This window comes from Equus caballus, chromosome 12 (assembly GCF_041296265.1).
Source record: "Equus caballus isolate H_3958 breed thoroughbred chromosome 12, TB-T2T, whole genome shotgun sequence".
NCBI classification, from domain to species: domain Eukaryota; kingdom Metazoa; phylum Chordata; class Mammalia; order Perissodactyla; family Equidae; genus Equus; species Equus caballus.
Genome location: NC_091695.1, coordinates 10066385 through 10078402, shown reverse-complemented (window position 1 = coordinate 10078402; position 12018 = coordinate 10066385). Strand labels below are relative to the sequence as shown.

Genomic DNA, 12018 nt, shown 5'->3' with positions numbered 1-12018 from the left:
TCCTCTCTCTCTTCCACTTCTCATCTCTAATGGATCTTCTGAGAAGTGACTATCCTGCTCACCTCCATTCTAATAAGCTTTCCGTCTCATCATCTTCTGCAGGGTTTTTTCACCACGGTCCTGTTGACAATCGAGGCCAGACCATTCTTTGCTGTAAGAGGCTGCTCTGTGCATCGTAAAAGGTTTAGCAGCACCCCTGGCCTCTGCCTCCTGGATGCCAGCAGCATACTCCCCATCCTCAGCTGTGACAACCAAAACTGTCTCCAGACACGGCCGATGTCCCGGGGGCGGGGGGGGGGGACGGGGAGCAAGTCGCCCCAGGTCGAGACCCAGTGTCTTATGGGAACCTTTCTCGCCAAAGTCACCAAGGACTTCCTGGCACTAGATCCAGTGGACGACATGAACCCTTGTTCCCTCGGCTTCTCAGCAGAATTTGACACTCTTGGTCACTCCGGCCTTCCAACCTCGCAGGCGAGCCCCCCTTCCGGGCCACTGACTGTTGAGTTTGCTGAAGCCTCAGCCCCAGACGGTCTCCACCTCTCGCCCAGCCCGTCCTCCCTGGGGGCCGCCCTCCACAGCGCCGGCCCACGGACCACCTGCGCACAGGGTGACATCTCCGAACCTGCTTTCTGAGCTCCAAATCCATGGATCTAACTGCCTACTTGACATCACCACTTGGATGTCTTGACGCCACTCCAAGCTCGACAAGTCCAAAACCCAAATCAGGATCTTCTATCACCCCCGTCCCCTTCCCGCAGCCCCCATTTCTCAGAGAAAAGCACATTCCCGGCCGGTTGGGAGGCAAAGACTGCAGGCGTGTTCTTGGCATTTCCCTCTCCCTTGCTTAGGCCAATTAGCCTATTTCCAAATCAAACCTCTTTCATCTCTGAAATGGTTCACAATCCAGTTGGCTTGTCTTCACGTCTCGGCCTAGAGAACAACCCCAGCTCCCTAACTGGGGCGTGGGGAGTGGCCATCCCTTCTTGACCAAGGCCCCCTCCCCCCGCAGTTCTCCAGCCTGCAGTCAAAGTTAGCCTTTTACAACATAAATGAAAGCTTCTCATTGTTCTTAAAATAAAGAACACAAGTCCCAATTTGGCCCACTGGGCCCTATATAGCCAAGCCGCCGTCTCCTCCAGGCCTCTGTTTGCTGCATTCCAGGCACACTGACCTTCCTCCAGTTGCTCAAACACACTGTGCTCTCTCCTGCCACAGGGCCTTTGCACACGCTGTCCCATCCATCTGAATGCCCCTCATCAATCTTCACCCGGTGGGCATTCTCTTTCTTCAATAACAGCTCAACCATTAGGAAGCCTTCCCCGACCTCTGGCCACACCACTCCCCCTGCTTGTTCACCTTGCTCCTGGCCTCGCCATCTCTCCATCGCCTTTCAGTCATAATATCATTTATTTATCTTATTCTTTGATTCATTCCATCTCCCCCACAGTAAACTCTAGGAGGGCAGGACTGACATCTGATCTGGCCCACCCTCGTATCCCCAGGGCCACCCCAGGGCCTGGCACAAGGGGACCCTGAAGAAGTGTTTACTTAATGAAGAGCAATGATTTTCCTACCCCCTCAGCCTGCCTTTCAATATTGTCCCACGTTCCCCCATCTCTGTTCAAACTGGATCCTTGAGAGTCGTCTTTGCTCTTCCTTCTTCTTCATATCTTTGAAACCCCTCTTTCTCTCTCCACAGCCCATCCACGAATGCATCCTGGAGATTCTCTCTCCTACGTCTCTCCCAGATATGCCCCCTCTAGCACCTGAGTTTAAGCCATCACGTGTTCTTACCTGAACCCCCATCCCAGCTCCCGCCTGGAATCCGGATTCTCTGCTGTGCAACCTCTGCTCAGAAGCTCAGAGGCGTCCCCTGGCCGGCGGACGGGGGACGCATGGACCCTGGCTTATGAAACGCAGTGCGATCCGGCCCCACCTCCCCCTCCTGCCAATTCCTCGTCACTCTGCCGCTCCGGCCCATCGCTGTTGCCCCACGAAGCTTCTCAGGGTTCCTCTCTCAGCTGTTCTGTCTGCACAGAGCATCTTCCCACCCTGTCCCACGACCGCTACTCACTCATCAGTTCTCAGGCTAAAGGAAATCTTGCCCAAACCCCTCACGGGGGCCAAGAACAATGACGATCGCTGATGGTCACTGTGTGCTTACGAAGGCCAAGTGCGATGCTAAGAACTTTACAGTACGGACTCATCTAATCTTCACCAAGCAGCTGTGCCTATCCTGTTACGGAACAGCCACAGAGACGTTAAATGACTCGTCCAAGGTCACATTAGATAGTAAAGAGCAAAGCTGACTGACATAACCAACTTGGGCTGTGGGCCCCAAATTCCGGAGCACTACGCACGCTGCCTTCTCTGGCTGTTCCCAGAGCATCCTCTACGCCCCCTTCAGTAGCAGTTATCACACGTGTATGACTTGTTCAACGCCTGGTTCCCACCAGGCCGCCCGCGCCCTCAGAGCAAGGACCGCGTCTGTCTGGTGGAAGTCTTTCCCTCCGGCAGGCACCAAGCTCAGTCACCTGGTGTTACCACTGTGTGAGCTGAATGTCACGCTCTGCACCCCCCGGTCCCCAGCTCCAAGTCCCGGGCTCCAGAGGGGGGCTGGGGGAAACCCTTGGTCCATGCCACTGCCTGGCCCGCCAGACACTCACGCAAGGATGCATGGGAAAATCGCCCTGACTTCTGCCTGGCTGGCTGCAGGGGCTCCCTGAGCCCCACCACTGATTCTGCCGACCGCCGCCTGGTGGGCTCTTCAGCATGGCCCTCAGCCACCAAGGGTCGCAGCCCCTCGGCGGGGCCAGGGGCTAGAGCAGGACCCATCCTTCACGTGCCCGGGAATGATGGCAGAAAAGCTCTTTGTCCCGGCTGGGCCAGCGCACGGCTCCCCCTGCTGGTTTCCATGCACATTCCTCGGCACCCTCTCCCACGGAACAGCCCAGGGAACACTCACCAGCCACGAGAAGAAGCCAGTCGATTTGTCCTGGGTGGAGATCTGCCCCTCGTAGGGGCCGAAGATGTGGCCTTTGGGGATGACCTCATTGATGCATCGCACATCATTCTCCCCACTGGCTTCCTTGACCACCTCCATGCCCTGCGGGATGGTGAGGGCGGCCCGGTCTGGGATGCCCACGGGCACCGGCGTGTCGGACACAAACACTGGGGGACCGTGGTTCGGGCACTCATCCACAAAGTACTCCTGGCAGGACTCACAGACTGGGGGGACGGAAAGAGGAAAGAGAGCCTCAGAGGTGGCGAGGGGGCAGGACCTGCATGGAGGAGGCTGAGGGGCTGACGGAAGCCCACCCTGAGGACAGAGTGGGGCAGGGCAAACACCCTGCACGGGACTCTGGAGTCCCAGACCTGGATCCACCTTATCCAGCCGCGGGCCCCTGAATCCTCAGCGGCAATCGCCCATTCCCCTCCCTGGGGGCTCAAAGGCCACGTCTGCCACTGCTAAGCACACCAGCGCTCCCTTTGTCTCAAGTTTGAAAAAGCAGAAGAAAGAGCACAGCTTTGGGCTCAGAAGGGTCTGGGTTTGAATTGCGACCGCGCATCTGTGGGCCGCGGGACCCGAGGCGGCGTCCTTCACCCTCCCGCAGCCTCAGCGTCCTCACCTGGGAAATGGGACCAGTAATAGGCACCTCAGTGGCTAACGGTAAGGATTAACTGAGGCCTGGACCTGGGCAAGGAGCTGTGTGACCGGCAGCACCCATCATCCGTCTTATCGCAGAGTCCCTAAGCAGAGGCGGGGAGGGGGTGGGGAGCGGGGAGGACCCAGGCGGAGCCCCAAGCTCCACTTACACCAGAAGTCCACTTGCTGGAAGCTTTTGGGCATGATGAGGTCACGCTTCCCCTTCAGTTTCTTGGGCTCCACTTCCATGGCTGAGGGGTCTGGTCTCCTGGAGCTGCCAGGACACGGGCCCGTAGAGAAAGCAAAGAAGCCATCAGAGAGAGCCCGGTGGGCAGAGAAGCCGAAGACGTGGCCAGGAGGCCGCGGGGACGTGGGGCAGGTGGAGCGGTAGCAGTCCTGAGGCCGGAGCCCCGGCCTTCCGGGGCCACTCTGCTTGAGTTTTTCAAGAGCCTGTGCTCGCCTCTGGTCTCAGGAGCTGCTCAGGGCAGGGCAAGGGAGGCGGGCAGAGCGGGAATGCTCCCCAGGGTCGCCAGCCAACCCAGCCCAGGGAGTCCCCCCTTCTCCCTCTCCTGTCCCCACACAGGGGCCTCACCAGGGCTGGCCATACTCCTGGTCACGGAGTGGCGAGCACACCTCCGTCTTCACCACTGTCACCATGTCCCCCACGGCCGCCTTGGTCTGCGCCAGGCACTCCTTCATGTTCTCAGTCATTCTGTCCTGGGGACGCGAAGGCGGGACCAGCACAGGAAGAGGATCAAAGAGACAGGGGAAGAGGGGTGAGTGGCGGAGAGGGCAAGCAGGGGTCCCGCGGAGTCTGCTTACCCTCCCTGCCATCCCCAGAGGAAGCTCTTGAGAACACAGACAACAAAAACAGCTGTAGCCTGGCCAAGAGGAAATGCCATTTCTATCCCGGGCTGGTCCTGGGGACGACTGGAGCCACCAGCCCCGTAGGGTCAGGGGTCCGGGGCAGCTCAGGCCAGGAGGCAGGGCTGGGTGGCACAGCCTGGACTCCAGGAGCAAAGCGCAAACGGGATGGGGAACCCACAGGAGCCACAGCCCAAAACTCTGCAATGGGGAGCAGGGCCCCGATCGAGTCAAGCCCAGCTGGGGCCAAGGGGGGCGGGCGGATGAAATGGAGCCCTCAGCGCCCGGCTGCGCAGCCCCTCACCAGGAGGCTGCCAGGGAATGCAGCCAGGCCCGCTTTGCCAGCTCAGAGCAGGTACAGGCGGGGCCTGGGGGTCCTGGTGTGGGCCGGCGCGCCAGCCCTGACTCCCAGCCCCACCCCGCTCTCTAGGGGAGTCCTCCCCGCCCGCCGCTTACCGCCCTCCTCCACCACCGCGCAGGGCTTCAGCCCCTCCCTCGGCACCCCTGGGTCCTCATGCCAAGCCCGGGGACACTCTTCGGGCCAGGGCAGCGCCCAGCTCGGGCTGGGATCGCGCTCGGCCCCTGGACTGGGCGAGCAGCATGTGTGACTCACTACCCAGGGCCCCGCTGGCCACACCCCTGCTCCTCGGCTAATCAGCCCCCTGCTCCCCACCGGGGCCCCAAAGCCGGCGGCGGCTGGGAGGGGTGTGGGGAAACAGGACGGCCTGCCCCCTCCTCCGAGCCGGCGGGGACGGGGGCGCGCGGAGGGGGGCGCGGGCTGCCCGGGCCGGCCGAGCCGCTCCGCCCCAGCCCCCGGGCGCCCCCGGCCCCCGGAGCCCGCGGGTCGTCCCGGCCGGGGTCCGGCGGCGAAAGTGTGAGCTCGTGCGATCGGGCCAGGGCGGCGCACCGGCCGCGCGCAGGGGCGGCGCTGGGGGCCGGGGAGGGCGCGGGCTCGCTCTCTCCCTCTCACCAACCTTCCCGGCGGGGAGCTCCCTGCCCTGCCCTGCCCGCCCGGCCCTGCCCAGCGCCCGCCCCCCGCCCGCCAGGCCCGGCATTCCTTGCGGGGGCATGTGGCTTCTTGCCGGCCCCGGGGGCACGCAGTTGGCTGGCGGCCGGGAGGGGGGCGCGCGGGGAGCGGGAGGGAGCGAGCGGCCGGGAGGGGGCCCCGCCGGGGAGGCATTCCAGCCCCTCCCGCGGGGCTCGGCCCTCACGCGGGCCGGGGGGCGCCGGGCGGGCGTCTGGGGTGGGCGATAGCGCCGGGAGGCGGGGGTCGGAGCAGGTCTGCGAAATGCGCGAGCGGCCCCCGCGCGCCCTCCCGGCCTCTGCAGCCCGCTCGGCACGGCTGCAGCGCGGCCTGCGGCGCGAGCGGAGCGGCACCGGAGCCTCCGGCTGCGCCCCGCGCGCGCCCCCTGCCCCATCGGCGCGGCCCGGGCTGCGGAGCCGGCGGCGGCAGCTCGCCTGCGCCCTGGCCACGGGGTGCGAGCAGGGGCTCCGCGCGCGGTGCCTGGCCGACCTCATGGCCAATGGGATGGCCCCCAGCCACCCGTGAGGGCGCAGGGCTTGGGGGTCACCTAGGCAGGAACCTAGGGCTGGCAGATGTCAAGTGACTTGCTCAAGGTCACGCGGTCCATTCCTGGGGAGGTGTGCACTGGAGCCTGGGCCCCCTCTGAGTCAGCTGGAAACGGGAGAACCCCCAACTTCAAGCGTTGTGTTTCTGGCTGGTTTACCTCCTTGTCACACCCTCAGCGCAGTCCTTTTCCAGAAGGATCACCGCCACAGTCACGCTGGGGGGAGTTCAGGCCTCAGCCCACATGTCCAGCTGCCAGATGGGGGCCAGACCCAGTGGATCTGCTGTACCTTTGTCCTGAGAAGCGCTTCTCACTTGGATGGGCGACATCACACACAACACATCCCGAGGCAGTTAGGTCTAGTGGTTAGGGGCCTGGGCCCTGGAGTCGCACTGACTGCAGTCAAGTCCCACTAGTTAGCCATGTGACCCTGAGCAGGTGTTCAGGACTGAAAGTTTGTGTCCCCCGTCCCCCACCCCCACCCCCCCCAATTCATATGCTGATGCCCTGACCCCCAGTGTGCCTGTATTTGGAGAAGGGCCTGTGAGAGGTGTTAAAGGTTAAGTGAGGTCATAAGGGTGGGGCCCTCAGCCAATAGGGCTGGTGCCCTTTTAAGAAGGCGAAGAGACAGAACCAGCCAGCACCTTGATCTTGGACCTCCCAGCCTCCAGAGCTGAGAGAAATCACTGTCTGTGCTTGAAGCCCCCGTCTGTGGCCTTTTGTGGTGGCAGCCTGAGCTCGCTGACTAAGACAGCAGGTTATATAACTTCTCTGTGCTCCCGTTTCTCCATCCGGAAAATGCGGCAAATGTTAGATCCTATCGCAGACTTTGCTATATGAAAGCGACAGCGATGACTTTGGAGGGGCTGCACATCCCCCCAAGGAAGCTGATAGGACGGGGCTGTGAGGGACCTCATTAAGGAGTGGCTTTGCATTCTCTCAGTTAGACTGCATTTATTTTTTAAAAGTCAATCATTGGCAGGCTCTGGCACTGTATTAGAAACAGCCTGGGACCATTTTGCACCGGGCTCCCTGATCTGGCCCCTCTGCCCTCCGCCAGCCCTGCCTGTCTGCCACGCTCCACCCTGACTTGGGGCTCTGCACTTGCTGTGCCCTCTGCCAGCAGCACACCTGGAAAACTCCTACCCATCCCTCGGCGCCCCCTATGCGCCACTCCAAAATGCTCCCTCCAGCCCCCTGTCTCTTTCCTCATGGCACTTGTCACTCTTGAAACAGTCTGTTGTTAGCTTAACTGTTTGATTAATATCTGTTTCCCATAATAGATTATAACTCCCGAAGGCCAGGGGGCTGGTGCTTTTGCTCAATATTAAATTGCTGGCACTTGAAACAGTGCCTGGCACCAGGGCAGAATGTTAGAAAGACAAGCAAGGCGCCAGGCACGAAGCTTAAGGAGGCACCCACTCTCAGGGTCGTGCATGCGCAGAAGTGGCACCTGGGAGTGAGCGCCTCCTTAAATTTTGCACCCGCGGTGCCTTCCCTGCCTTTCCCTGGCCTCAGTCTTGCCTAGCACCTAGTATATGCTCAATAAATATTTGCCAAATGAATTTGTGACCAAATGACACAGGTCTGAATTCTCTGGCCCCTCTGATATGTCCTGCTGGCACGTTGAGAATCTGCACTCTAAGAGAAACCTCAGAAGGGGAGAACGGGTGGCGGGGCTGAGCGCTCCTGGGGGCCCGGTGATCTCTGCCAAGCAAGGCGAGTGGCCAGGTGGGTGAGGCTGGCACAAGGGCAGAGGGGGGGCCGTGGGGAGCAGGGTAGAATCAGACTCTTGAGGTGGCATCCGATAGTAAGGTGAATACGGTGTAACATACAAGCTGTGTGACCACGGGCACGTCGAACAACCTCTCTAGGCCTCCATGTCTTCCTGGGTAACAAAGAAATCATCGTAATTGCCAGGTTAACCCCACAAGGAATAAATGAGATAAAGGCTGTGGCAAGGCCCTTCGAAGAGCCACGTTCTGTGGGTTTACGAGGGATATTAATGTTAAACTGGCTGCCCGGAGGCAAGGGGGTGAGCAAGAAGAGGGGAGAGGGGAGAGAGGATGGAGGGAACAACGACTAAAAAGTGGGGACGGGAAGGAGGGCAAAGCAGGCAATAGAAACAGAATAAAGGATGGAAGGGAAGAGGGAGAGAAGAGAGGAAAGGGCACAGAAAAAAGCAGATGAGAAGGAAAAGGGAGACAGAGAGAGGGAGAGATGGAGGGAAAAAGGAACCCAGACATTTTTCTAAGTTCTTAAATGGTCCCAGGAAAACCATCCCCTTCTGGGAAAAGCATTCACTTGCATCCCGGAGCAGAGGTGTCTCCAGGCCACTTCCTTTCACATCTTATTTTTTCAGTTACATTCCACCTTCATCGCATAAAAGAATGGAGATGATTTATAACAGACGCGTACTCAACAGGGCAGTTGAACAACCAGAGACCAGATGGAGAAAGAGTGACGCCAATTATACCATGCATCTGTTGCAAGATGGCTAGTGGTTTAGCTTTTCATTCAGTTCCGAGCCTCCTGGCAGCCAAAGCAAAAAGGGAAACATGATGGGTTACAGAATTCCCATTATTTGACAGCTGTTTATTGACTGTCTGCACAATTAAGTCCTCTCCATTCCTGGAGGAGTCCAGCTGCCTGGAGAACCAGGACAAGCCTCACTTACACGGCTGATGTGCTTACAACTCCTTTCTGTATCTGCAGTGAAGGCTGCAGGGGCAAAGAGGGAGAAGATAGGATGGGGCAGGACCAAATGAACTTCCGTTTGGGAAGAAAGAGAGAACACGGGCCTATGTCCTTCCTGCGGTCCATCTCGGCGGGCACTGAAAGGCCTCAGCCAGGGGAAGCTCCAGCCACCGCCTCTGCAGACTGCTCGGGCCCTGCTTGCCCAGTGAGGGACATGGGGGAGGGGTGGGCAGCAGGCCTCCTGGAGGGCTACAAGCTGCTGGCAATGCTCCCTCTCAGCTGGCTCCTCCGAGTCTGCACATGCAGAGATTAGGCATGTTGCGAACCCAGCAATGAGATGCAAACCCAAGAGGAGGGGCAGCATGCAGCTCAGGAGCCTGCAGCTCTGTTTTCACCCTTGGCAGCGTGCCAGGGGCCTGGAATGCCCAGCAGCCACCGTGGCCAGGGGACTGCCAGTCTGTGCCCACTCGGTTTCCCAAGAGGCTGGCACCGTGAGAGTGTGGCAGGTCTGCTCCGGGACCACCGCAGCATCCTCTGCCGTCCCCTCTGATAACAAAGGCACAGGGGATGAGGGGGCAGACCCAAGTCACACGGTGACCTGGGCTGGGTATCCTCAGCCCTGGCTCTCAGTCCTGGCAGGGCCACAAACTTTTTAGATGACCCTGAGCAGGTGCTTGCTTTGCTCGGAGCCTCAGTTTCCCCTTCCTGAAAAAGAAAAGATCCAACATGGTTCTTAACAGTAAACCATGAGGGTAATGAGGAGAGCGCTTGGAATTATGACGGGAAGCTGCTGAATTTACATGCCCAGCACCACTGCTCAGAGAGAGAATGAACTGCACGCCTTGAGATTGATGAACTTATGTAGATACTTTAGTGATGAACGAAAGATACATTTATAAAAAGTGTCCTGAATTCATAGAAGCCCTATGTCACCGTGTGTTTTGTTAATCGGCTGATACCAGCACAGCCACTTACAAGCTATGTAACCTTGGGAAAATTAACAGACCACTCCCACCTCAGTTTCCCCATCCGTCCAATGGGCGTCATATCAGAACCCGCCTCACAGGGCTGTTTTGCATGGCATAAGTCCTGGCATATAACAAGCACTCTATAAATATTAGTTATTATCATTCATTGTATTTATTATTTTAAAAGTCCAGCAGACGTCATGCTGGCCGGGGCGAGGAGCACATTCTCCCAAGGTGCTTCCTCCCGCAGAACCTTTGAAAGCGAACGCGCTGACTCCACCATCGAGAGACGTCGATAAGACGCTGGAGGCAAGCGAGTAAAGGCTCGAAAGTCGAGTGAGCATCCTTTTGACGTGCAGCTTCTCACAGTGGACACTGCTGGTCGCTTGGCTGGATCCTGTTCCCCTTTCCTCCCCACGAACAGAACTGGCCTTTGCTCGGGTGCCAACCTCCCTCCTAGGACCCCTCCCCCGGCCCCCCGAGATTCAGGGAAAGCGGGGCCACCCTCGGGAGAAAGCACGCAGCCACTGTTGCAAATGGCGGCCGTGTCCTGAAGAGGAAGAGGCTAGGAGAGCGGAGCAGAAGGAAGGTGTGGTACAGCGACAAATATATTTGGTCTTTGTCCCCGGTTCCTGGCACGGAGCTCCTTAAACCCTTGGAATTTCCCAAGAAATAGGAGTGCCTTTCGCTATTCACAGGAGCCCCTTCCATCACACCTGGGTTTACGCTAAGGAGCTGGCTGAGGATGGGCCCCACATAGGTCAGGATGGGGCTGCTCGCCAGACAGACTGCGGGATTAGGAGCTCGGAAGTTTCATCCTCACCCTCTGATCTCCGGGGAGCGGAGGGGCCTGGAGCTGAGCTCTAGAAGAATTCTTAGCTTCCCAGCTGGTGGACACATCGAGGTGCCAGGAGGGTGGCGCACGAGGAGACAGCTGAGGGCCCTGACCCCTCTCTCCACACCTTGTCCAGGGGCCTCTTCATAGGCTGTTCCTGGGGGTCCCGATGGTGTATCCTTGATGCTAAACCAATCACAGCAAGGAAAGCATCTTCCTGAGTTCCATGAGTCATTCTAGCAGATTCTAGAACCCGAGGAGGGGCTGGCGGGAATTCCTGATTTGTGTGGGTCGGAAGTACGGGTGGCCCAGGACTTGCGACTGGCGTCTGAAGTGGGGACGGTGCTGTGGAACCAAGTCCTTCCTGTTACTCTTCTTTTGACTCCAGCCGGCCCAGGACGGGGTTTCTGCTACGTGCGGCCATGGTCATCCTCCCTGGTGCCACCCACCGCGGGTCCACTCCGTGGGTCCAGAACTCTGGTGGTGCCTCCATAAACCGTCCACCTCGATGGCACCTTGGCCTACAAAGGGACAAATCGGGTAGGCCGGCAGCATCTCCCCGAGGCCACCCCTCTCCCCTAAGCGGGAGACCTGACCGGAAGCTAGCACCTGAGCACACCCTCTCCCACGCTGCTGGGGGGCCGCACGCTGGTGCGCATGTGCAGAGCCGTTGTGCCCTGGGAACCTTCCAAAAATGCAGGTGCCCTTCAATCCTGCCACTTCACTTCCAGGAATTCCTCCACGACACGTGTGTGAGCGTATGCAATTCCAGCAGTCTGCAACGGCCAGACTGGAAACAACCCGCGTGTCCATCCGGAGGCGTGGCCACACCACAGGTGGCTGTTTCAGAGAAGGAGGCGAGGGAAGAAAGCCCCCACCTCCTCCTCGGCCAGCGCCCTGGAGCCACCTCTCCCTCTGGCGTGGAGGGCTGCGGGGGTGGCCGAGGGGGCTGTGGGGGCAGCCTGGCCCGCGCTCCCTGCTCGCGCTCTGTCCTGCTGCCCAGTCTGCGCCCCGCAGGCAGGGGGACCCGTCACAACCTAAGTCAGAGCAAACGGAGCCCCATCTCACGCGGAGCAAAGAGCAAAGCTCTCCAGGGGCGCAGCAGCCCACGCCTGCCCCCTTTGCTCCGAGCCCTCATCTCCCATTGCCCCCTCACTCCCAACGACCCACAGCGGCTGCCGGGCTCAGCCTGCAACATGGCACGCTCCGTCTCGAGCCTTTGCACTGGCTGTTCCTCTGCCTGGAATGCTGTTCCCCCAGACACCCGCAGGGCCTTCCCCCAAGGTCACGTTCTCTGGCCTCCTCTATAAAATTGCAACGCCCTTCCGCTTTCTCCCCCACCTTCCTTGCTTTATTTTCCCTCCTGGGCACCACTCACCATCAAATTGAGGTAGCACTCATTTGTGTCCTTGGCTGGCTGTCTCCCCAGCTAGAACATAA

The 12018-nt window shown here is 59.5% G+C and overlaps 1 protein-coding gene across 5 annotated transcripts in view; it reads right to left on the bottom strand.

Moving 5' to 3' along the window:
* PRDM11 (PR/SET domain 11) overlaps positions 1-12018 on the bottom strand; it is an 80806-nt gene that overhangs the window by 48272 nt on the left and 20516 nt on the right. For 4 of the 5 annotated variants that reach the window (XM_023653923.2, XM_070229344.1, XM_070229345.1 and 1 more), the window contains exons 2-4: positions 4239-4363; positions 3817-3920; positions 2966-3228 (exon numbers count right to left, since the gene is read on the bottom strand). In XM_023653923.2, the coding sequence (XP_023509691.1) occupies positions 2966-3228; positions 3817-3920; positions 4239-4357 (486 nt within the window). In that variant the 5' untranslated portion in view covers positions 4358-4363. Of the gene's footprint in view, positions 1-2965; positions 3229-3816; positions 3921-4238; positions 4364-4966; positions 5497-12018 lie in introns of those variants that run through there. The other variant, XM_005598057.4, reaches the window with a different exon arrangement.